Raw genomic sequence first — 24,860 nt, forward strand, 5'->3', positions numbered from 1 at the left:
AGGACATGCCTAGAGATAGACACGGGGAAGACAATGAGAAAGGCAGAACATTCAAACATACATGAATGAATGAGTGAACAGAAAAAAGGGAGGGAGGGAAGAGTGGAGCCTGTCTCCATGAAAGAAACGATACTGACAGAAAGGCTGGCCCTGTGCAGAGGTCTGTGCAGCCTTGGCACCTTGGGGAAACACACATTTTTATAGCGCCACCGCTGCCACTCAGACGCTGCTCTGTAAATGCAGACTTCATTCTTTTTAAAGTTGGTCATGGGCCAGAATAGGGACAGGCTTTAAATCACATACAGATATGCCCGTTTCCCAGGGTTAGACACACCTCCAAAAGATCAGATAAGCGGCCAGTTTGGCCAAGAATTGCCCAATCTTTAGCTAGCGGAAGGAAGAAAGGCAAGTATATAAAAAGTACCAGTTCCCAAAAATGAATTTGACTTTCCAGTGATATAACTTTGCTTGGAGGCTGAGCTTTGCTCTCCACGACTGGCATCAGATGCAGATCTGGGTTCTTTCCATTCTGCCTGGGAGCCAGATAGACCCACAGTTCCACCCTTGGGTATCAGGTACTGTATTAAGTAACATTTAAAATAATCTTCGATTCATTTTCTTTCGTCTTTTACTTTTGGTTTCCTAATGAGATAGTCATGAACAATGAGACTTCATAAAGGATAAGAGGCTTTTCTTTAGTATGTTATATTTGTTTTTAATAGGCAAATTTTTTGGTTTTGTTTCTGTTTGGGGTTTGTTGTTGTTTTTGGTTACTAGAAAACAAGGAATTGAAAACTGCAGCTTCTCACATTAACCACCAGATGGTGCTGTGGGATCGAGGCATGGAGCCCACCACCCCTCAGGGAGAAACCTGCCAGAAGGCGGCGGCCAGTAGTCGGTCCAGCCCTAACTTATGTGAGCAGGACAGCAGTGCATATATTTACAGCCATAAACATAAATCTGAATAAAGGTGTTAATTTAAATTGATTTTACAGTCTCTCATTTTTAACTTTCTTCAGAGACTCAGAACCATGGCCTTCCTATATCTAGGTAGTGCAGGTAAACCAGGGCCTCTTACCAGACTAGATTCAAAGAAAATATTTAAACCTCCTGGACTGCTACACATTTGAAGTAAGAGGTGAGGATATTTCCTCATTTGTGGCAACTACAGGGGCAGGCTGTATTAGTCACTAAGTAAACTCAAAACATTCTTACTGGAACTTACCTTTTCTACAGAAAAGGCCTTTTATAAAATGAGGAGCTCACTGAAGGGTCCCAGCCAAGATGGAACAAAGTGGCGACTGCCCCGACCCGAATGCACTAGTGCTAAAAGTAGACCAAGCACACAGGAGACAGTGGGGACATTCAGGATTATTAGCATGAAGCCTGGTCTCCTCTGCCTGGCTGCACTTCCTGTCAGCCACGCTCCCATCCCTGAGGTCTGGCTCCTGCCCTTACCAGTCCACTGACATCTGCTTCACAAGGTAACCAATGGCCTCTTGATTGCTGGACTGAATGGCATTTTTCACCTTCATTCCTCTTAATTCCTTTTCAGCATGAGACATTCCAAAGTGTCTTCTTCCTTCTTAGGTGCTACTCCTCTCCTGGTTTTCTCCCCTCTCCTGACTACTACTCTGGCTCCCCACTGTCCCTCTGCCTTCTCACCCTGACACCCTCAGCCCTCTTCTTTCTGGGTTCCTTCTTTGGTGACCTCACTCACCCTTAGGGCTAAGAAGCTGTAGTTTTTCCAAACCCCCCACATCTCATATTCTCTCTTTCCCCTACCCCCCTCTCTCTCTGCCTGCCTCTGCCCACCACCATCACCCTCACCCCCAGGCTTCTCCTGTTTGCTGCATATTTTCCCCTGGACGAACCAAACTCACTAGGTAATTTTATAACACTTTCTGTTTTCATTATTTTTGTATTTATTCAAAAATTTAGACCACTTTTGTAAATGTGATAAATACTCATTGTAGACGTTTTAGACAAAAAGACAACAAGAAGAAATTAAAATTATATAAAGTCTCACTGTTCAGAGACAACTACACCTAACATTTTGTCATGTGCCTTTCCAATCTTTTTTCTATGTGTATCTACTTCCCAAAAATTACCTGGAATCATACTATAAACATTGTCTCATAATCTGCTTTCTGCACTTAATCATTGTGAACATTTTCCCCATGTCACTATTATTCTATAACACCAGCTTTAATTTACATAAATAATGGGAAAAATAAAGACAGTGATCTTTCCTGCTTAATCTTTGTGCATGCCCTAATTATTTCCTTAGAAGTGAAATTGCTGGTTCAAAAGTATTTACTTTTTTAAAAAGTTTTGATGCAAACTGTCAAATTGCTCTCCAAATTATTTGGATTTACACTACTAGAAGTGTTCAGGCCCAGCCGGCATGGCTCAGTGGTAGAGCATCAACTTATGATCCAGGAGATCTCGGTTCAATTCCTGGTCAGGGAACATGCCTGGATTGTGGGCTCGATCCCCAGTTGGGGGCGGTCAGGAGGCAGCCGACCAATGACTCTCTCATCATTGATGTTTCTCTCTCTCTCCCTTTCCCTTCCTCTCTCTGAAATCAATAAATATATATATATATATATTTTTTTAAATCCTTTAAAAAAATGAAAAAGAAGTGTTCAGGAGTAACTATCTCTCTAAACCACATTTTACCTTTTATCAATGTTTTCATAAAGCTCAGAATCTGCAAAGGTTCCAAGTGACCTTTTGACCAGCATTCAAAAACCTCCACAATCTGTTTCTGGCCTATCTGTTCAGCCATAGCTCTCCTACTTCTACCCCTTCCTTTCTCTGCAGTCTCACCTTTACATACACACATACACACTCACGCACGTAGGCACACACATCGTCCAAACACATAACCCAAGCTCTCGTTACATGGCTCTGTGACCTGTGTCTTTATTAATTTCTCTCACAAATTCTGACAGCACCTGCTATGTTCCAGGCACTGTTTTCTGGGTTGCCCCCCTTATTTGTGCACATCCTACAGGTTATGTTTCTCTCTCCCACTAAATGATGAGCCTGTGGTGGCCAGGAATTTTTTTCTTGCACAGTGATTAATTGGCTCAACTTCTTGTATATTAGTATGTCACTAATAACTGTGGACTTGAAGGCTGTATCGGTAATTCTGGGCAGAAATTCAAGACCAGAGGCTCAGGTGAAGGGAAAAGATTTAACCCTAGAGGGGTGTGCAAGTAGGGGTATGTAGAGAAGAGAGTGGCTACTCACAGAGGTTTCTATAACCAAGATAACAGAAGGGACAAGAGGACAGGAAAAGGAGCAGTAAGTGATGGAGAAACATACTAACTTTTAATCCAAGAATTTTTCCCTATGTTTGAAGCCATCTATCTACTAGACAGACCTATTTCCCCAAAGAAGGAAGGTGAGACGAGGGAGGAAAGAAAATGATGCTTTCTGTGTGATATCTCAGTTACTCCTCCTAACACCACAAGTATATGTTACTATTTCCACTGAAAGAAACTGAGGTTCAAGGACGTGAAACCACGTGACTAAGGTGATATGGTGAGATGATGAAAGAATTAGGATTCCTACCCAGTCTGTCTGGCTCCAGCATCTTTCTTATTTTCTGTACAGTCTACGGCTAAAGAAAGAAAAAACTGAAACCTATTTGGACTGTTTCTGTCTCTCAAATCCCATCCATGAACTTGGTCAACAGTTCACATAAATACTTTCTCACAATCCCAGCCAGGATCCCTGCAGATCCCATTTAAGCAGCTGGACTCTGATGAATTACTCAAACACCAAAACAGGATCTTTCAAAACAAGTGAGCTCCATGGTCATTTTCTCTGCCTCTCGTTTCACTTAAGCAAAGGGGATATTCGCAAGCATGCAGATCCTCTTTGGCCACTACCCCCAGCAACCAGCATTAACCTTTGAATTTCTCACCACCGTTTACTGAAGAGCCATGACATGCCCAGAGATATTCACTGACTGATGGCAAAGTTACTAAAACATCTAGATTTCCTGATCTGTTCTTCCTTTCACCCTGTCCTTTTCAGTTTAAGATTAAAGACTTTGTCCTTCGGAGGCCTTCCTAAAAATAGCATGCTCAGATTTAATTAAAAGAGGCTGTTCTTTTCTGGTATCCTTTGTTGTCTCCCCTGCACTAGTTCCTGTCTCTCCTACCACTCTTTGACCATTGTCTGTTCTTCATTATATCATTAAGAGTCCATGTCAATGAAGTATTGCATAGTGTCTGCCACCTGTTCCTTCCGCTCCATCTTATCAGGGCCATGTTCTTTTGGCAAGCATATACTGAGCATCTACCGTGTGCCAGGTTCTGTGCCAGCAGCTGGTCCTCACAATTTTATTTCTAACAATCACAACAGCTTCCTGCTGTCGGATCTCCTGCCTTAAGGGTTCTCTCTGAATCCACCTACTGCATCCTGCTGCCCAGTCTGTCTTCCTGAAACACTGCTTTGCAAACAGCATTCTCCACCCATCTGCTCAGAGGATTCAATCCTTACTTATTAGCTCTCTCCAGTGTGCCCTCTTGATGCCTTTTAGACCTTTCTTTTCCTCCATACACAGTCTACATTCTACCATGTTCTATTCATTTGCTCCCTAGCATGCCATATACATTTCCACCTCTGTGTCTTACAGCTTTTTTAATTTCCAAATTCCACTCCATGTGTACTTAGTAAATGTATTGGGCAAACTCTATGCCTGGGATGGCAGCGGATGTTGCCCAACTAGTAGGTTTTAGTTAAGGAAGAGAAGCATCCTAGCACCCTTTCTAAGAGGGGTCTGAATGATCCAGAGGTAGGGGTGAGAAGCAGTACTAACCACCTCTATCTAGAGAAGTCTAATGACCTAAGGAACTTCAGGCCCTCGATCCAAAGTGCTGCTAGGAGATGAGTTCCTTGGGCTACCTTGCTAAATCTTGAGATGAGAAATCCAATCAACTCACTCTTCCATTCACTCAGTCATTCAACAGAATAGTTACTGGGTACCACCTATGTGCTAAGTGCTGTGATGAGCGCTTGGGGGCAAAAATGGTGAAAATGATAAACAGTTCCTGCTATCATGGAGCCATTAGTAGAAAATACAGACATTAAACACATCAATAAGTGAATAAATAAAATAATAAAAATGTGGAAGAAGTGTTAAAAAAGAGAAATGAAGCGTTATGATGCAGCAGAGTGGGATACGGTAACTGGGGAGAGGAGGTACTCTCAACCAAAGTCTCTCTGAAGAAGACATTTAAACTGAGATCCAAAAGATGAGAAGCCAAACACTCAAAGTGACATGCCAGGCTCTTGAACAGCAAGTGCATGGGCTCAACACACATAAACACACAACACACACACACACACACACACAGGCCAATGCAGGGCAATAACCACTCAAGGTTGGGTCTTATCTGTAATTCATTTGTCCACTGAAGATGTCCAGCCCTTTCTATCAGAGCCAAAACAGCTTTTCTTTTTATTAAAAAAATATTTAAGACTTTCAGTTCATGGGTCTTTCAAATGACTGGGATTTAAATCACACTTATATATATTTTTTCTACTTTGCTCTGCTATTTATTTCCAACTCAAATTTACATGATATTTCCAGAACCCAACAGAGCATTACTCTAGTAATCCTCATCACTCTGTATATTGTAAATAACGCTTTATCACTTGTTAAAGTTGGTATACACCAGCTCTTAAGAAAATCTAGAAGTTGCTTTCCATACCTCGTTGATTAACTGGATCTTTAGCTACGTAGGCAACATAGTCTGTAGTATCCTATAAAAAATGGAAAATGATCGCATTTTAAATGAATGGATTGTACTGTTGAAAGATAAGAGTACATTTAGGACATGATACTGAGGCGAGGACTTAAATACTAATGTTTCTTTTCAAAGAGAAAAGGAAAGCATCTTAGGAGGGAACATAAATACACACAGTACTTGTGGAGTCCACTTTCTCTGCCCCATGGGGAGAGAATCTGAAGATTAAAACTTAGAGGCAGACCATGTCACTAAGAATAAAAGAATACAGGTAGGAAATAGGTTAGGACATATATCCTAAAAAATGGTGAGGGGCTGTGACTCTCCTGTGTTGAAAGCTGAAATACCAGGGGTTATGTGATCACAAAGGTGTCTTAAACTAGGATGTGGGTGGCATCATGATTTCCCAGCTGTTTAGACACCATGTACATCAGAAAACAAGTAGATTAAAGAAACGCTTTGAGTTTTGTGGTTGTTAGTTTGCTTGCGTGCAGTGCACGTTAACTTAAGGGACAATAAAGCCGTGATGTAAGCATTTATTTGATCAAGATAGAGAAAGGAAAAATCAGTTTTGAAAAAGGGAGCCCATTAAAATCTAAAGAGTTTTTTTTTTAAAAAGAGAGATGTGTTGATTTTGTAAAAACAAACAAACAAAAAGCCAATTCTAATTTTTATAGAAAACAGTAAGCTGATGAATAATAAGATCTGAATAATTAAAGATGCTTTTTGTTATCTCAGTTCTCAGGGAAAAAATGCACATTGCCATTTGGAGATTAGAAGTATGACTCTCTAGAGGGAAGATGCAATCTACTGGCAGGAAATAAAGGCCAGTGTTTGCAATACCCTCAAGGACAATCACTTAATAACCCACGATGAATCAGACAGGAAGCGTATCTCAGGATCAGCATAACTAGTCTTGAGTTATTTCAAAACATAACACACACCTAAGTAAATTTCTCTTATGCAAAAAGGTAAAAGGTTTGAAATAGCGTGTAAATATGTAAGTTCGTCTCTCCAGGCTTTGTTTTACATTAATTTAGGAAAGCCACAGTTGCTGGGGGCTTAGTTGCTATTTTTAAAGTCAAAGAGGCGGCATGATGCCGACAGTGGTGTCTGGTATAGTAGATGATGGGAAAGAGGTCACGGGCCCTCTGCAGGCCTCAGGTTCCTCATCTTCAAGTGAGTGTTGAACAGTCTGAGAGCTCTAAAATTCCATAACTGCAAGTATCTGGGAGAATCTAAAGAATGTTAAAAGTAAAGCACAAATAGTGGGGGAAACTATGAGAAAACATTTTTTTATTTATGTTTTATTAAACTTATTGGGGTGACAATGGTCAATATGAACATATAGATTTCAGGTGTGGGTTTCTGTTGAGAAAATGTATTTAATCTGGTCATATTCGTGAATGCATTTTGAAATGGAGAAGGTATATGTAGATACAGAAGCATTACTGAGAACTGTCTTCAGGGCTGACAGAGGAAGACATATAAACTGTGTTTGAGAAGAGAGTAAAGGTGAGGGTGAGCAAAGGTCACTAAGTAAGGAAGAATGTCCAGTGTTTTTTAAACTTTGGAGAAAACAGGGTAGAAAGAAGGGCACTACATTAGGCCATGGAGACTTAGCTTCCTACCCCGTGTACCCAGTTAGCTGTGAAGCTGTGAATTATCTCAGTGAGTGTCCTGAAAAAAATACGGACATGTGTTAGCAACCACGGTGATAGTTCTTGCTTATCACTCTGGGCCAGGCACTACCCATTTATGCGAGTCATTTCACTCAATTCTCCGGACACTTCGGGGCAAGGATGGTCCTTCCCCATTTTACAGATGGGAACCCTGCAGCTTAGAGAGGATACATAGGTAACGTCTACTTGACTCCTGGCACTCTACCCTCCAATTTCCCTGACCTGAGGGTAAAACTTCACCCGGAGACCTCTAATGCCAATGTTTATGGAGGCTCCAGTTTTTATTTCGAATCAGCAGGCTGTTGCCCCAGCTGTAGGAAGAACTGAAGTCCCACGCAATTCAGTAGGTAAAAACTTCCCCACAGTGGGAGCTACAAATTCTCTACTGTTTGTTTTTGGTAGGGGCAATGCTTTGGTGGGCTGAAAGAACTACAGAACTAAAGGCACATGAAGACGTCTAAAAATAATTAGGATTCTGGAAAAGTATGATAGACATCGTGCAGGGCATGCTTATGATAAATGCTTATGGTAAATAAAAGGGTTTGCACACCAATCCTAAAAATGACAGTAACACTTGAAACTCAAAAGGGGACATTTAAGGCAAATGGCAACAATTATTTTTCACACTACACTTATGGAACTCATTACTTTAAGTATCTTAAGGAAAGTACTGGAGTTCCTTCATAGATAGTGGAACTAGAATGAGTGAGAACAAGAAGAGACAGGGCTGGGCTTTTCAGGCTCGATTCAGGCTACTCTCTCTGCCACCAAACACATCCTTTGGTGTTGCCGTGATCAGACTTCAGATTCAGTACTGGGGTCACACTGCAGCTGCTAAGGGGCAGGCACCTTGTGTGCCCCTGTTTGCTGGTGAATCCACAATGAGCCCTTTGTGAAATCTCTTGGGGAAAAGGTGGAACTCTTAAAATTTGGTGTACTTTTAAATGGTGGCACCACGGAAGTAAAATATTCATTTGAAAGTACCTATACTCAAGGCTGAAAGGTGAGGACATAGTGAAGCCTAGAGGGAAAATTAAGTACTCATTGATAAAAGAAAAGAAACAACAGTGATTTAAAATCCCGTAAAGGTTGCTTCTCTTTCCTATGATTCGAGGAAGGAACGAGGCAGGTTGTCCAGGTGTGACAAGCTTAGACAGTTTGAGTCACTGGGAGCCAATGGGAAAACAAGTAATTATTGAGATGATTTAAAGAATGGGCTGATTGAAATACCATTTAACTATGTATTTCACACACACAAAAAGTTATGCCAATACCCAAAAGGAAGAACTTGCTTAAATACATTAGATACCAGTAAAGGAAACGATTATACAGAGAAGCTTCAGAACCGTATTTCCTTTTAGGATAGACTTATTTTTCCTTTAAATATTTAGCCTCAAGATTAAAATCAATCAAAACACTTACCACCAGATTTAGCGTTTAATACCATTCCATACCTCTCTTGGGTTTCTGGTTATGTATCCTATCATTTATGACCCTAAATTTTGCTCCTTAATTGGAAAAGAGAAGCTAAATATGTTGGAGAGGAGAAAAATCGACTGTTACAAAGTGGATTTTATGCCTCATTTCTGAAGAATATACTCTTCAATAATAAATGCAGAAAAGTAACATATTGTCGGTAAGGACAAGGTCTTCATATGTTCCCCATGTTTTCCTGACATTACTGATGATCAGCCGTTATGAAAGTCAGACTCTGCCCTCCTCTAGCCTTCTATATGTTTGCAAGTAGAAACATGTCATGATGTCACAGAGGAGCAAAGTTCTCCTACTCCCTCAGTTTGAACAGATTTGTTTTTTGTTCAGTCACAGGCTCCTTAGCTTTAATGCCCCTCTCCTTTTGCTCTGGCCCAGAAATGATGCAGTACCAAATCAGGAAATGACCCTCCACTCTGCAAAGTAGGCCCGCAGAAAGAGCACCACCAGCTCAGTCCCATGCCGTTCATGGGAAATGAGCACCATGTGGCCTCGTGGTGGAGAGAAACTGCAGTTCTCTCTCCCCACCTGAGCTTTACCTTCTTAAGTTCCTGCAAACCTGGTTGCTCATTCTAGACTAGATTTAGTTGCCCTGTAGGCAGATAGGCTTCCCCTCATATGCCAGATCCAACTGGTTAATAGCACCTGCCTGGAGCTCTACGTGAGGATTCTGAAGAAGGACTGGCAACACATGTATGACATACTTGTTTTCATAACTTTGATGTTCTCTATAAAAAGCTTCTCAGATTATAACTCCATGGCTAATAACACAGTGGAGCATTATTAGCTCACCTACTAATCCAAATATCTTAAAAATCAGTGACAGGATACATTTCGTCAAAATCAAATTTTTGATTACCAGCTACATGTAGCTATTCACAAATTCTAATAAGATATTTGGAAAGGACATGTAGTGGCTAATATGTTTTACGTGGAAGTTCTTTTAACTCTTATAAAAGAACTTTTATGAATCTATACTTACAGGATCCCCTCCAGAGGCAAATGAAATAGACTGCATGTGATGATTTGCAATAATCTGGAAAACATAAACAAATTAAACATGTATGATGCTATAAATTAATTACTCCTACTTACATACAATCTAACAGCCAATAGACATACATTTGTTTTGGTTTTGCCTGGACAGCATCTCTTTGGAATCTACTCCACCCACACTCTATATTAATCTCACTTAGATGATGAGATTTGGGTGGGTTTGACATGCCCATCTCATTGCTCTTCTCCTTGCAGCTGGATGCATGATCCAGGCCTAGCTAATAAGAAAACATCTGGACACAGCAGAGCCAATCAGTGTTTTTGGGGAGAAACTGATACGGACAACAGGAAAGGATACATCTCTCTCTGCCATTAAAGACCACGAAAGCCCAAAGTTTCTGTAAGCCACCTTTTGCTGACATGTCGGACAATCCTACTGGAAAAATGAAGCTTTCCCTCTGGAGAAAATCAGCTGAGAATTGAAAGTAGAAAAAAGTACAGACCAACAGTTGTCAGAAGGGAGAGGGTAGGAAGGCTAGGTGCAAAAAGTAAAGGGGTTAAGCCTCCCCCCAAAAAACCTCATAGACAGACAACAGTGTGGTGATTACCAGAGGGAAAGGGGTGGGGGAACGTAAAGAGGGTAAAGCGGGGATAAATGGTGATGAAAGAAGACTTGACTTGGGGTGGTGAACACACAATATAGAGATAATGTAATATAGAATTGTACACCTGAAACCTATATAACTCTATTAACCAATGTCACCCCCAATAAATTCCATATAAATAAATAAATAAATAAATAAATAAATAGGAAAAAGTCTGGTGGTAACATTTGTTTCATCATTTCAACCAATATAATTCCTGTCCCCCCTTGATCTTTTTTTCTATTTTATTAATTTATTTTTCTATAAATTAGTTTGAATTGGGTTTCAGTCATTCACCACCAAAAGTATCCTAAGGAATTAACATTAAGATTTCCAGTATGAAGTAAGATGATTCGAGTGAACTGCATTACTTAGCCAAGAAGATTATCTCTTTTACTTGAGATTCTAGCATCACTTGTTTGTACTTTCCATAACGTAACAACCAATTTGCAGAGATGTATTTGTCATACTGTTTTGAAGATTCATTAAAATACCAACTGTGCGCCTATTAATTAATCCTGTCTTGAGAAGTGTTTAACAGAATATAGTAAAGTAGCTTACATAAAGTGACCAAGCAATTCTACTCCTAAATATATATACAACAGAACTGTGTAAATATGTGCACCAAAAGGTATGCTAAAGAGATGATTACTGGCCTTTTCGTAATAGCCTGCAACTGGGAACAATCCCAGTGATGATGACTATTGTGATAGTCCAGCAACAACTTGTTTCTTAGGCAAAATAAGCCAGACACAAAAAAATATAGGCTGAATGATTTCATTTATATGAAGTTCAAAAACAGCCAAATTATTTTATTCCGTTTGAAGTTAGGATAGTGATTACTTCTGGGGCAAAGGAACAGAGAGCAAGTGGTTTTCTGGGATAAAATGGTGTTTCTTTATGTGGGTAAGTTATGCAAGTATGTTCATTTTGTGAAAATCATTATTATGTGTGCACTTTTCTATATTTATATTTTCTATGTTTACATTTCAGCTAAAATGATTACTAAAAACAAAATCAATATACAAAGATCAATGCCATTCCTATATATCAGCAATAGCCAATTAGAGACTGTATTTAGGGGTAAAGGAGGTACATTTTACAAAAGTACCTCTATAAAGAACTGTGTGAAGCTTTTTGGAAAACTTCATTGAAGGGTATAACTACTACCTGAACAAGTAAAAAGTAAAAAGATATACATCACCTTGATGGATTAAAAGATAATATTATAAAGATGTCATTAATTAATCTGTAATTTCCATGCAATTCCAATAAAAATTCCACCAATGTCACTCAGGGAATTTTTCATGCTGATTCTAAAATTCATATGGAAGACTAAATGTACAAAAAAAGCTAAAGAAATATTTTTTTAAAAACAAAGATACTAGACTTTCCTTATTAGCAAGGTACTTTTAATCTATGATAAATGTAGCACCAAACAGACAAAAGAACAAGTGACTAAATTAGTGGAATTCGCTGAATTAGCTATATATATGGAAAAATATATCAATAAATCCTGTCCTCATACTATCTATATAAACAAATGTATGATTCATAAAAATCTACTAATACATCAGAAGACAGATAAAAGATTATGCTTGTGATCACTGAGATAGGAAAGGCCCATCTTAATAGACAGAAAAAGACATTTTTTTAGAAAAAACACCCTTAAATTAGATTACATAAAAACTCATTTTAAAACTTTGTATAAGAAAAGATCCCTGAAACAGGACAAACAACAGGAAGAGAGAATATATTTGCAACATGTAAGAGAAAAGTACTCATATAAAGAGTTTATAAGGAATTACTACATTATCAATAAGAAAAAGAAATAAACCCAAAGTAAAACCAGTTAATTTTCAGAAGTAATACAAATGTTCAATAAACACATTGAAAAATAATCAATCTCCAAGAAATCAAGACTCTTCAAAATAAAACAAGATATCAAATTGATATAACTATCATGTTCAATATAATCACATGTGGCAAGGGTATGGATATTCTCAAACACTGCTAGCCAGAGCTTAAATTTGTATGGCAACTTTGGAGAGCAATTTGACAGTATTTATTAAAACAGCAGTATGCACACCCTGTGGTTCCACCTTTCCATCTCAAGGTATTTATTCTAGAGAAACGCTGGCACACATTGACATTCATTTAGCCACAGTTGATAATATCAAAAAATTGGAAATTATTTTTGCATAGTTAGACCAACCACAGTATAACTATGTAAATGAAATGCTATGAAAATATATATATATGTATATATGTATATATGTATATATGTGTGTATATATATATATATATATATATTACTAACAAAGCTAAATCTTCAAGACATTGCTGAGGGGTTTGCTTTGTAAGTTGAAGACAGTTGTGTGAGACGTTCAAGAAAGTGAGATTTTTCCACGAGGACCTAAGATCCATGTAAACGCAAAGGAAAAGGATTTAAAGAATACACAGACCCGGGTGGGCGTGGCTCAGCGGTTGGCATCAACCTAGGATCCAGAGGATCGGGGTTCGATTTCCGGTCAGGGCACATGCCCGGGGTTGCGGGCTCGGTCCCTGATCCCCAGTCAGGGACGTGCAGGAGGCAGCCGATCAATGACTCATCATTGATGTTTCTATCTCTCTCTCTCCCTCTGAAATCAATAACAATATATTTAAAAAAAAAATACACACGAAATTGATAATGGTGGAGAGTCACCTCTTGGGAAAAGAAATGGGACCGAGTAAATCCTCGCTGTAACTTTCTTTAAAGAGCACAGATAATACACTTCTTTGTGACTTTAACTTTTCCTAATGGGAAAAACTGGCGGGGAGGGGGGGGAACGTATCGGTTCTCGACCTGTTGCCTAGCGGCTGAGCACCCCGCGGCTGGGGGTGTGGACTCAGAGGCGAGGAGCGCAGACAAAGGCGTTGAGAACCGAGGAGCAGAGCCGCGGCCCGCGCCGAGGGCTGGAAGAGGGGGGAAGGCCGGAGGCGGGGGGCGGGTGGGGGCGGGGAGGGGGCGGGAAGGGGCGGAGGGGGGAGGGGGCCGGGAGGGGGCAGATAAAGCGTTGTTACCGCGGGCACGTATTTCCCAGTTTATAGCATCATAAGCAGCACAGCGGTTAAGTCAGAGGGAGACAAAGTCACGCTCTCGCAAGCACAGTCTTTACGTATGAATTTGACCAACCCCGCCGGCACCGCCCCGCAAAGCTGGGAGCGGCGGGGGCTCGCAGCGCGCCGGGCGGGAGGAGGCGGGCGGCGGCGGGCGGCGGGCGGCGGGCGGCGGGCGGCGGGCGGCGGGCGGCGGGCGGCGGGCGGCGGGCGGCGGGCGGCGGGCGGCGGGCGGCGGGCGGCGGGCGGCGGGCGGCGGGCGGCGGGAGGCGGGGTCTGGGGGTCGCGCAGACGCAGAGGGTCGCACACGTCGCGTGCGCACGCGCACAACCGCACAGCCGCGTAGCTGCGATCTTGCTGAAAACGCCTGGCGAGAGGGTGAGCGGCTGCTACAATGTCGGCGATGCAGGAGCTGTCCGAGCTGTACGAGGAGAGCAATGACCTGCAGATGGATGTGATGCCTGGCGAGGGTGACCTGCCGCAGATGGAGGTAGGCGGCGGGAACCGAGAGCCATCCCCGAACCACTCCCGCAACCGGGCCGCGCCACAGCTCGAGGAGGAAGGCCCCATGGAGGAGGAGGGGGCCCAGCCAATGGCGGAGCCAGAGGGAGGCCGAGGCCTTGCCAAGCGGCCCAGCCCCGGGGAGCAGCCGGGCGCGATCGCGGGCCCCGACTTCGACAGCGAGGACGAGGGCGAGGAATTTGACGACTGGGAGGACGACTACGACTATCCGGAGGAGCAGCTGAGCGGGGCCGGCTACAGAGTGTCCGCGGCCCTCGAAGAAGCCAACAAGATGTTCCTGAGAACATCCAGAGCGAGGGAAGCGGCCCTGGATGGCGGTTTTCAGATGCATTACGAGAAGACCCCGTTCGACCAGTTGGCTTTCATCGAAGAGCTTTTTTCACTTATGGTCGTCAATCGCCTGACCGAAGAACTCGGCTGTGATGAGATTATTGATAAAGAGTAGTTAAATGCTGTTACAAGAGGAGGAAACTACTTGAGGAGAGACCCAGCATTCCACTGTCTCTTGGGTTTATTCCAGATAGTTCCGTGCCAATGAAAAACTTGGTCTTCAAAAAAAATTTTTTTTTTGTTTTGCAGAATTAGAATAGGGCAGTGACTGCACAGTTGCGAAAAAGAACTGTTAAAGAAAAAGGATCTTAGGACGGTTGAAACCTGTTTTCAAGAATATCCTGAAACACCTACGGCTTTGACTTTGTGGTTGATCCAGATTATTTTCTTTGCATTGGAGAAAATTACTTCCATATTCACTGTAAGGAATGGTTTTGCAAAAGTAAGTCGTGACCCAGACAAACTGACAGTACAAGAGCCCACTGACATTAATTACATGAGAAGAAGTAATATATCCAACTTAGGACACCCGATGTCTTTAGTTATTTGGACAGAAAGCCTATTGAGAAAACTTTGAAGATTCCACTTTGTGATCTATCCAAGCTATAGTTATCAAAGGCTAAATTTTTAGTGTGTGATAAATTGAATATTCTTAGTATCTCAAAAGTATAAGCAAAACCCAAAAGAAATATGTATCATGTGTACTGTATCTTAACATGTTTCCAAGGGCATCTGAAATTTTATTTGTACATGTATCTTGATTATTTACAAAGCTGTGATCTGTAATTCAAGAAAATTCATTATCTTTACCATTTTTTAAAAAGTCAAAAATGAAAAAATGCTTAGTAAATTTTCCAATTCAGACATTAAAATGTATGGGAAAGTACAAACAAAACAAACTATTTCTAATACTTTCATACCCTAGAAAAATTTTCTGTTTTTGTTGCTCTCTGTTTTTCATTTAACTTTACAGGTAAAAGACTGGTTGAACTTCATAATGAAAGAACTGTTAAGTGAAAATTGTCAAGTAAAAGGAAGGCCCTACATTTTAAAACAACTATATGAACAATTATGCCGTCAACCTTTAGAAGTTTTAAACCTTTCCAGAAATTTCTGAAGTTTCCCTCTGTCTCCTCCTCTAATTAAGCTTGTTATTGGTTATACACCAGCATTTGAGATAATAAAATTTCTTGTTCTGTGTACTTTGTTTGGCTAATAATTAATATGCATACACACTTTATATACTATTTTTATTGTATTCTGTTTTATTGTATAATTGCAACCACTTTATGATTTAAATTTAACCACTATAAGGGAAAGTGTTCCAGCTTCAAATACGTGATTTGCAAATTAATTTGTGGAAACTAAATTTAGTAAATTCCTATAAGAATTTGCCAGCCTGGAAAACCTGCTCTATTAATGAGCATGTTGCTGTGGTTATTTTATTAAGGTTCTAAACTTCTATGATAATTATGTCAGAAGGCTGTGACCAGTAAAACAGTATATCGGCAGGTCTTACGATCAATAGAAACGTACTAGACGCTCCTCCATCATGGTAGTAAAAGACAACAATTGGGAGCCTTAGAGAGGTGGGTGGTTTTCTGTAAAATATGGGATTGACAGGGATGATCATAATCACACTAGCTTGGTGGGGAGGAAGAGAGAGAGGTGGGGAAAAGGCCAGACAGGAGGTAACACTTTGTAATCCTGCCTCCCCCATACCTCACTTCTTTCACTGCATTTTCAGACAGCTTATAGCTGCAGTTAGGTGAGTCGGGTTAAAGAACAATTGCTAGTGTGATGGGGGATAAAGGACGCCAGTACACAATGAACTGACCAGCAGCATTTACCTCCAGGTAAAGATGTCAGGAAATAGGCTCAGGAAAAAAACAGGTCTACAAATGGGGGTGTGATTCTGTTTCTCTGGGACCCACGGGAGCAAGAGGAGGGGAAGGAAAAAACCACTCCCTGTTGGGTTTCAAGGCTTGTTTTGTGGAGAAAGACCTGCATTCTGCAACTGACTCCTAATAATTGTTTGTTGGTCTTAAAAATAGGCAGTGAACTGAGAGACCACTGAAGTTAATACTTGTTAATTTACTGAAAGTAGAAAATGGCAACATATTTAACGCTCCTGTTAGGGGTGTAAAATCACTTGTATTTCTATTGTATATTAAAGTTATCACAGACTGGAACCAATCTACCTGTTTCAAATCTAGGCTCCACTACTTACTAGCTTTGTAACTAGGTAAATTATTTAATATTTCTGCCTTGGGGTCCTGAATTGAAAATAGGGATAATTAGGTATATGTATATTTTCATTTAATAGAAACTAAAGAAAGGATTCTGGGGAAATTCTAATCCTGGTTTTGTGACATGGGGAGAGGGAACTTAAGCTTATGCGTGAGTAGTGTGATTTAGGGAGCATTTCTGGATCTATTCATAAATATTACAGACGTTTGCTTAGATATCTCACATCGGCTGCCCTAAGGACACAGATCTGTTTTGTTTGGCTCATGCTTATAATTTTAATTTCTTAATTAAGGAGCAACACTTTATAATTGAGAGAGAAGTAAAACTCCTAGGTTTCCAACTTTATTTTTTTTTCAAAAGTGGGAGATCTGGCGGTCCTCGACCTACAGTGGCGTGGGGAAAAGCATCTCATTGACCTTCACATAGGAAAGGCGGTGTTCCCCCGTGTTGTCTCCCTAACAGGGAGTCTGAGTAGCACTCACCAGTGATCGCTGCGCTTGCACCACTTTTCTCTTGTGCCTGAGCACTGCATTAGCTGCCTGGCCTCTGTAAATATTTGAGACTAAAGGATGTCTCTGTTTCCTGCTTGTTTTACCCTCCTCTCTTTATTACCCTTCTCATTTTCAGTAGCCATTAGAGCTGGTGGTAGGAGATGTAGAAATGAATACAGAAATATAAGAATGGAAGCTACTGAGACTGACATTTTTGCTTAAGGCCCTAAAATACTATATTAAAGTATGTTGCTTGAATTTTTAAAACAAGGAATATACCAAAAAAAAATTTTTTTTAAAACCCTATCACTTGCTTTTCCAAAATGTATTTTGCCATCCCAAGATATGGTCAGTTTTAAAAACTGCACGCATTACATGTTTAATATAGTTTTATTTCCTGCCTCTGAGGTTCTGTGAGACATTTTCTGGAAGCGAATGGTTAGTTATATTTTTAAAATTCTCAGTGGCTGAAAATAAATATGAACCATCTGACTCAGAAAAGCTGTCATCTATGAATGTATCTATAAACGCAAACCTGTTTATGTTTTCAGTCCAAAGTATATCTTAGAAGTTAAGGGAGGGGGAGGCATTAGTAAATCGTTGTATTTATTTTAGAACTTCAAAGGGTAGCTTATTTAAAGGAGAATTTACTTAATAAATCCCTTTCTCATGCTACATCCATAAAGTCGCTTCTCTGCTGCCTTCACCCCTCGAACATTTAAGTTGCCCTTTTGACCGAATGTGTAAACCTTGAGCGTAAGCATCTGGAGCTGGCACTTACTGTACACCCCTCCCCCAAGCCGTTTCCCCCAGGCCTACAGAATAGTTCAGAATTATCATGTCTCAGTGAGATCCTAACTTTGGTCCCCCTTCCAGTCGTGAGCTGAACACAAGCCCATTCTTTGCCGCCTGTGCAGAAAAGATGGGGTTCACTCCCAAAGGCACCTCATTGCTGTAACTACTGGTGGTGGAAGCCACCCACACCCATGGTCCCTACTTCTGTTCTGCCAGATTATGGGTGCGTGGCAATACCATCTCTAAGGGCAGTGGCCTGGGGGTGGAAATGTGGTGGAGGAGAAGGGAATGCCGAGAATAAACTAGACCCCCTACCACACACACCACAACCCATTTTTTTAAAAATGCTCATTAGATTCTGCTTGTAAGGCTGCCACCAGATTGGCTCTAGCTCTGCCTAGTCATCCTTCCCTACAAAACTGAGATAATTCAAGGGCTCCTATGCTCAATGGAATCTCATAACTAAAAGCATTAAGCGTCCCTGGTACCATACACGTGGGTGAAAACTAAAAATAAATTTTAAATCAACACATATCTTGAAGACAAGCATCTGAAAGACTGAAGGAATGTTTTACCTCCCACCCAGATATGTTGCATCTTCTAAGTACAGCCCCAGATGTTCTGTCATACCAATGGTATCACTTCTTTTGGATAACCAATAAGGACCCAACTGGGCAGGAATCTATTTTGAACTGCTTCATGTTAAGCATTTTCCTCTGATGATTTATACCACTGTGTCATCAATGTATTTTATTCTGCTTTTGAATTTAGAAAATAAAGCAGCCTTCAAAACTGCAAGTGAATTTTTTTGGCAAAAAAATGGAAGTCAAAATGTATATAACTGTACTTACATGTTACTTACAATTCTATAATTGTATATAATATGCTTCCCCTGTTAAGTACTGAGTATATGTAAAGGTCTCAAAGAAGAATGTTTGAGTAAATAATAATAGCTACCATGTGACTGGCGCTGTGCTAAGTGATTTACATCCATGATCTTACCTAGTCCTCTAAATAACCCTATGAGACATAGTTTTGCTAAATCCATCCCCGCAGAAACTCTATGAATAGGCACCATAACCCTCATTTCACTGATAATAAAAATGAGTGGTAGGTAACTAGCTTATTCATAGCAAAGTCAGGATTTCAAACTATATGTGACCTCAAAATCTCTTAGTGTTTTATCACTGCCGAGTACACATTAAACCTTTCACGAGTCCCTCATCAATAGCAGTCCATACAGTAAAGCCTTAAATATTAAAAATCTCGAATCAGTACATATTAGAAAAAGAAAAACTAGACTCTAAGACACATAAATAACCTGATGTAAGGAATTTAGTTTAAAAAATAAAAAGCAAGTCAAAAAGTCCTATTTAAGGTAGGACTCATTTAGCCCAATGCCTGTATGTCTTTTATATTTGCTTCAGCAATGCTGTTCTTTTGAGAAATAAGGTTAACAGTGAAAACTCAGACACAGCATAGTATTATAAATTATAAAGATGAAAAAATTATGTTTATACAATAACATTTTAGAAAGCTTTCAACCTCAAGAGTTGGAAGAAAATGTTTTCTGCTTAAATTTCAGTTAGCTAGAACATTAACCTTAACAATCACCCATCCTCTGTCCTCAATTCTGATAATAAATTGCTTTTTATTTTTTTTAATCTTCACCTGAGGACATGCTTAGAGAGAGGGAGAGAGGGAGGGAGGGGTGGAGGGAGAAGGAGAGAGAGAGAGAGAAACAGCTATTGGTTGCCTTCTGCCAATTGGGGATCAAACCTGAAACCCAGGTATGTGCTTTGACCGGGAATGGAACCTGCAACCTTTCGGTGCTCAGGATGGTGCTCAACCAACTGAGCCACTCTGGCTGGGCTGAAATTGCTTTTTCTTTAGGGAGGGTTGGTAGAGAGTAATAAATGACTGATTCAAAAATAGGTGTTGCCAAACGGTATTTACTATATTCTTTGTACTTTGGTTCTTATTACAAAGCCAATTAGGTAAGAACAAGTATGCAAGCAGTTAAATGCCCCAATGATGGGTTAGAAATGCTGTCCTAATTATCTTTGTCGAAATTCTTGGCAGATATTTTCCCCCATGCCTTAGTAAATTTTAGGTACACTGTCTGAAACTTTATTCTCTTTATTATGCTCCAGAGAAATAAAGAATATGTTAAGCTATAAATGACATTCATGATCTTACCTGTTGGTTGTCAAGATTCATCAGTGTGAGGCTGCATGTTGAGATGGTCAGTTTTATATTCATTCCAGAAAACTGAAGATTACTTTTGCCAAGAACTGTTGATAGGAACTTAACTGGAGGCTTTAAAAAGAACAAAACATTCTAAGTTATGAATTCTGTTACAGAATGAATGTTTTTTAAATGTTAAAAATGGGTCAAAGCCCATACTCTTCCTCTTTATTTTACTCTACATGAATCCAATGAGATGAAATGATTTTTTTAATAAAAACTTTTTTAAAAATTGGAATGTACCCTGGCCGGTGTGGCTCAGTTAGTGGAGCATCGTCCTGTACACGGAAAGGTCGAGGGTTCAATCCCTGGTCTGTGCGCCTACGGGAGGCAACTGATCGATGTTTTTCTCTCAGAGTGATGTTTCTCTCTCTTCCTCTCCTTTCCTCTCTCTCTCAAATCAATAATAACATATCCTGAGTGAGAATATTTTTTTAAAATTGGAATGCAGCAAATTCTTTAGTAAGTAGTGGAATCTAAGCCCTCAGAACTTTTCTCATGCATTCCTTTCTCCCCAAGAACTGGGAGTAGGGGCCTGGTTTATATAAAAGGAATTCCTGTGAGAGTTTGAACTAGCTGAACTCTCAAGCCCTTTGGAACATCACAAGCATTAAAAAAATAAAAAGTTGCTGTCTAGGATTTTTGTGATGATTAAGAATATGAAAAACAATATATCAAAACTTAAGAGATGCAGCAGTGCTTAAGGAGAGAATTTATAGCTATAAACACATTGAAAAAGAAGAAAGACCTCATATCAACAACCCAGCTTAATAATTTAAGGAACTTGAAAACAATAAACTAAACCCAAAACTAGCAGAAAGAGGGGAAAATGAAAATTAGAGCATAAATAAATGACACCGAGATTAGAAAAACAGAAGAGAAAATCAACAAAACTGAAAGTTGGTTCTTCAAAAAGATCAAAATTGGCAAACCTCTAGTTAGATGGGCTAAGAAAAAGAGAAGACTCATGCTACTAAGATCATAAATGAAAGTGGGTACATTACTCCTGATTCAACAGAAATAAAAAAGGATTATAAGAGTACTATAAGCAATTGAATGCCAACAAATTGGATTACCCAGATGAGATAGACAAATTCTTAGAAACATTAGACCTACCAAGACTAAATCATGAACAAATAGAAAAATCTGAGTAGACCTATAACTACTTTAAAAAACACAAAAACCCACCAGAAAATAACAAGTGTTGACAAGGATATGGAGAAATTGAAACCCTGTGCACTATTAGTATGAATGTACAATGGTACAACCACTATAGAAAACAATATGACAGCTCCTCAAAAAATGAAAAATAAAATTACTATGTGATCCAGCAATACCACTTCTTGTTCCATACCCTAAAAAACTGAAAGCAGAGACTTGAACAGGTATTTGCACATCCATGTTCATAGCTCCAATGTGGAAGCAATCCAAGTGCCCATCGACAGATAAATGGGTAAGCAAAATGCATTAGATACATACAAGGGGGCATTATTCAGCCTTAAAAAGTAAGAGAGTCTGATACATGCTACATCCTGGATGAACTTTGAGAACATTATGCTAAATGAAAAAGACAAATACTACACAATTCCGCTTAAATGAAGTACTGAGAGTAGTCCAAATCATAGGGACTGGAAGTGGAATGGTGGTCGAAGTGTGATTCCTGTTGCCTATTTCCTTTATTCCAGTAAAGCAGAGTTACACACACACACACACACACACACACAGTAGAATGGAGAGAGACGAATGGGAAGTCATTGTTTGATGAGTGTGGAGTTTCGGTTTTACAGCATGAAAGAGTTCTGGAGCTGGATGGTGGGGATGGTTGTGCAACAACATGAATGTCCTTAAGATCAACAAACTGTACAATTAAAATGGCTAATAGGCAAACTTTATTTTATGTATATTTTACTACAATTTTTTAATTGGGGGGGAAAGGAGTATAAAAAAATGTAAAGTGAAGTAATCTCTCATATGGGTCCTCTGCATCCCGAAAAAGAAACTGAGGCAATCTGCCTGATAAGACATTTCCCTAAGGGAAGGTAACCTTGCCTAAAACAGTCCTTTTTTTCTTTTGCTAAGAACTTTCTTGTCTGGCACAGGTCTGCCCATAAAAACCTTCTTCTATATTGTACAGTTTCTCGAAGCACCTCTCTATTTATTAGATGGGATGCTGCCCGATTCAAGAATCACTCAATGAAGCCAATTAGATCTTCAAATTTACTTGATTGCATTTTTGTTCTTTAAAAGAGGCAGAGGCAGGATTTAAATCCAAGTGTATCTGACATCAAAACTAGTACTCCTTCAGCACGAAGTCTCCTTCTACCCATGCGTTATCATCTCACCTCTAGCAGCACCCATGTTTCCGTTTGAAAATAGGCCAAGGAGTTTAAAGAGTCTAAAATATTAAAATGCAGAATGTATACATTATATTATTCTAATTGGAAGGTACCAAACTGGTCATCTGGTTCAAGAAGTTAACTTTACAGGAATAAGAATGAAGTCTCAGAAAAAGGAGATACCACGTTTGAAGGAAAGTAAAGACCCAGGCCGAACCCCAATTTTCTAACCTGAAACCCAGGTGCTTTCTTCGCTCTGTCACTCTAGGCACCATAATTTAAGACGACGTCGGGCAAGTCAGAAAAATTTGAGGGACCAGAGCAACTCTGAGTTGTATCTCTAATACCATGCCAACTAATAAAGGCCATTCTGGACCTTAAGTCATATGGTGTAATGAACTATCAGCTATTTTGATATCATCTTTCCCATAGTGGGGAAACATAAAACAAGAAAACCACGCCAATATTTACCTTCCGTTTTTTAATGGCTCCGTTTGCCCCAGGGACAGCTTCACACAGACGACTTATTGCTTCCCTATGGAACAGAAACCATATGAAGACTTAGCGTACTATCTAGCACGCAGTAAATGTTCAATAAACCTTAGCAAGTATTCTGACTAAACTGTACACACATGTAAGGGCGAGTCTGACATAGACAGCCTTCCGCACCCCCACAGGAGAGAACACCATGCTTAGCGCTTCTGCAGCTCAACCTCAAGAACACCCAGCAACGCTCTCACACTGAAAAATTGCTTTACACTAAGCAGTCCTACCATTCACCATCATCTCATTTTTTTTCCCTTGGCTTTTCAGGTTTGGTTTTTAGTGTTGTTGATTTTTAACCAAAAAGGAGGGGCAGAGTTTTATTTTCTGGGAATATTTCACAGTTTACCTTTAGCATAATCCTCTTTGTGGTGTTATGAATAAAAGGCTTCATAGTGTCTCAGCACCAAAGACAATTAAATACAAAACCTGACACTAGAGGAACTCTGAAAGGATAGAGGGAGAACTGAACTTCTGCGTGGCCTCAAATGGAACTTTATTGACTAAGTTGCTGCTACGAGCCATTGAGCTTTCATGTAATTTCACAGAAGAAAAGAAAATCAATAACAGATTTCCCCCTTTGCTGATTTTTCTGCCCTTACTATATATTGCACTTCCTGAGAGAAAGGCACCACTAAAATAAGTAGTTGTTCCTTAATGGAAGTGGTGAACACGCTGGCGCCCTCCTCTCCAGAAACGCAGTTAGAACTAAGAGCTTCTGTGTCTGGGCCTCAGCATTCACAGCCGCCAGGCTTTCACTCCTGTAATCTGAACCCTCTCCTTGTGGCTTTCAATACGTATATTAAACTTTGTACAGAGCAAATGGAAATTGCTAAGCTCTTTCCCAGACCCCCTGGAGATCATTGTTTAAATTAGTGAACCATATTAACACACACACACTACAGGTTTGATATATATTATTCTATTTCATGAAAATATTTTCTATGAGATGTTTTCAAAGTGAGGATTAGTCAGAGAGAGGAGGAGAGAGAGAAAGAGAGAGAGGCAGAGCAATTCTAGAAGACACTTTGGAAAGATAAGTAGAAGAATTCCCAAAGCTTCTAGGCATCATTTTGGATTTATAATGTATGTTTAAGTTCTGATTCTTTTATTTTTCTGGATAAATGAAACTCGTCTCCAAAGTATTGTCTTGTCTGATGTTTGCATAATTACCTGCCACCAAAAGATAGAATGGCTTTTGGGTTTAGCATATTTTCTCAAGATTCCATGTTTATGTTTCTCTAGGATTCCAAACTTTGTCTCTAGAGTCAAATAGAAGGACAGCATAGAGGGCTGGGCTCTTTTGTTTGGTTGATTGATGTTTTGAGTCATCTTAATGATTAATCAATAATAGATGAGAAATATAATTTATTCAAATTGGCCTCTAGTGTTGCTAAAATAACTAGTGCAGGCACCCCACTACGTTGTTGGTATTTAATAAAGAGGCATTATAAGAAAGGCATTATCAGATTCTTTACGCCATGAGAGCCTACTGGCCTACTGGAGTGCTTCTGTCTAAAAAGCTCCTTGTAAATGGTTTGAAATAAAAGTAGAAGCAACCGTGGGCATTGATGCTGCTAAGTGTAATAATAGTTCATATTAGAAGTTGTTACTTTTTATATAGGACCCTCTCCTTTTACAAAGTGCTTTCCCAGACATTGTT

The 24,860-nt window shown here is 39.9% G+C and overlaps 2 protein-coding genes across 2 annotated transcripts in view; one reads left to right on the forward strand and one right to left on the reverse strand.

The window, feature by feature from the left end:
- SHC4 (SHC adaptor protein 4) overlaps positions 1 to 24,860 on the reverse strand; it is a gene marked incomplete at its 5' end in the record, with an annotated part of 96,492 nt that overhangs the window by 21,267 nt on the left and 50,365 nt on the right. Inside the window, 4 exon segments of the mRNA XM_081152016.1 lie at positions 5,733 to 5,784; positions 9,924 to 9,977; positions 20,271 to 20,390; positions 23,126 to 23,189. Coding sequence (XP_081008142.1) covers positions 5,733 to 5,784; positions 9,924 to 9,977; positions 20,271 to 20,390; positions 23,126 to 23,189 — 290 coding nt within the window.
- On the forward strand, positions 13,993 to 15,737 carry EID1 (EP300 interacting inhibitor of differentiation 1). Its single transcript, XM_081152029.1, has one exon. The coding sequence runs from the start codon at positions 14,078 to 14,080 to the stop codon at positions 14,648 to 14,650; it is 573 nt and encodes a 190-aa protein (XP_081008155.1). The 5' UTR covers positions 13,993 to 14,077; the 3' UTR covers positions 14,651 to 15,737.

Source organism: Miniopterus schreibersii (assembly GCF_964146895.1).
Source record: "Miniopterus schreibersii genome assembly, chromosome: 1".
NCBI lineage: Eukaryota > Metazoa > Chordata > Mammalia > Chiroptera > Miniopteridae > Miniopterus > Miniopterus schreibersii.

What these genes read in the sequence shown, in the direction of transcription:
- EID1 (XM_081152029.1), top strand. Translation starts at nt 14,078, where the DNA reads ATGTCGGCGATGCAGGAGCTGTCCGAGCTGTACGAGGAGAGCAATGAC.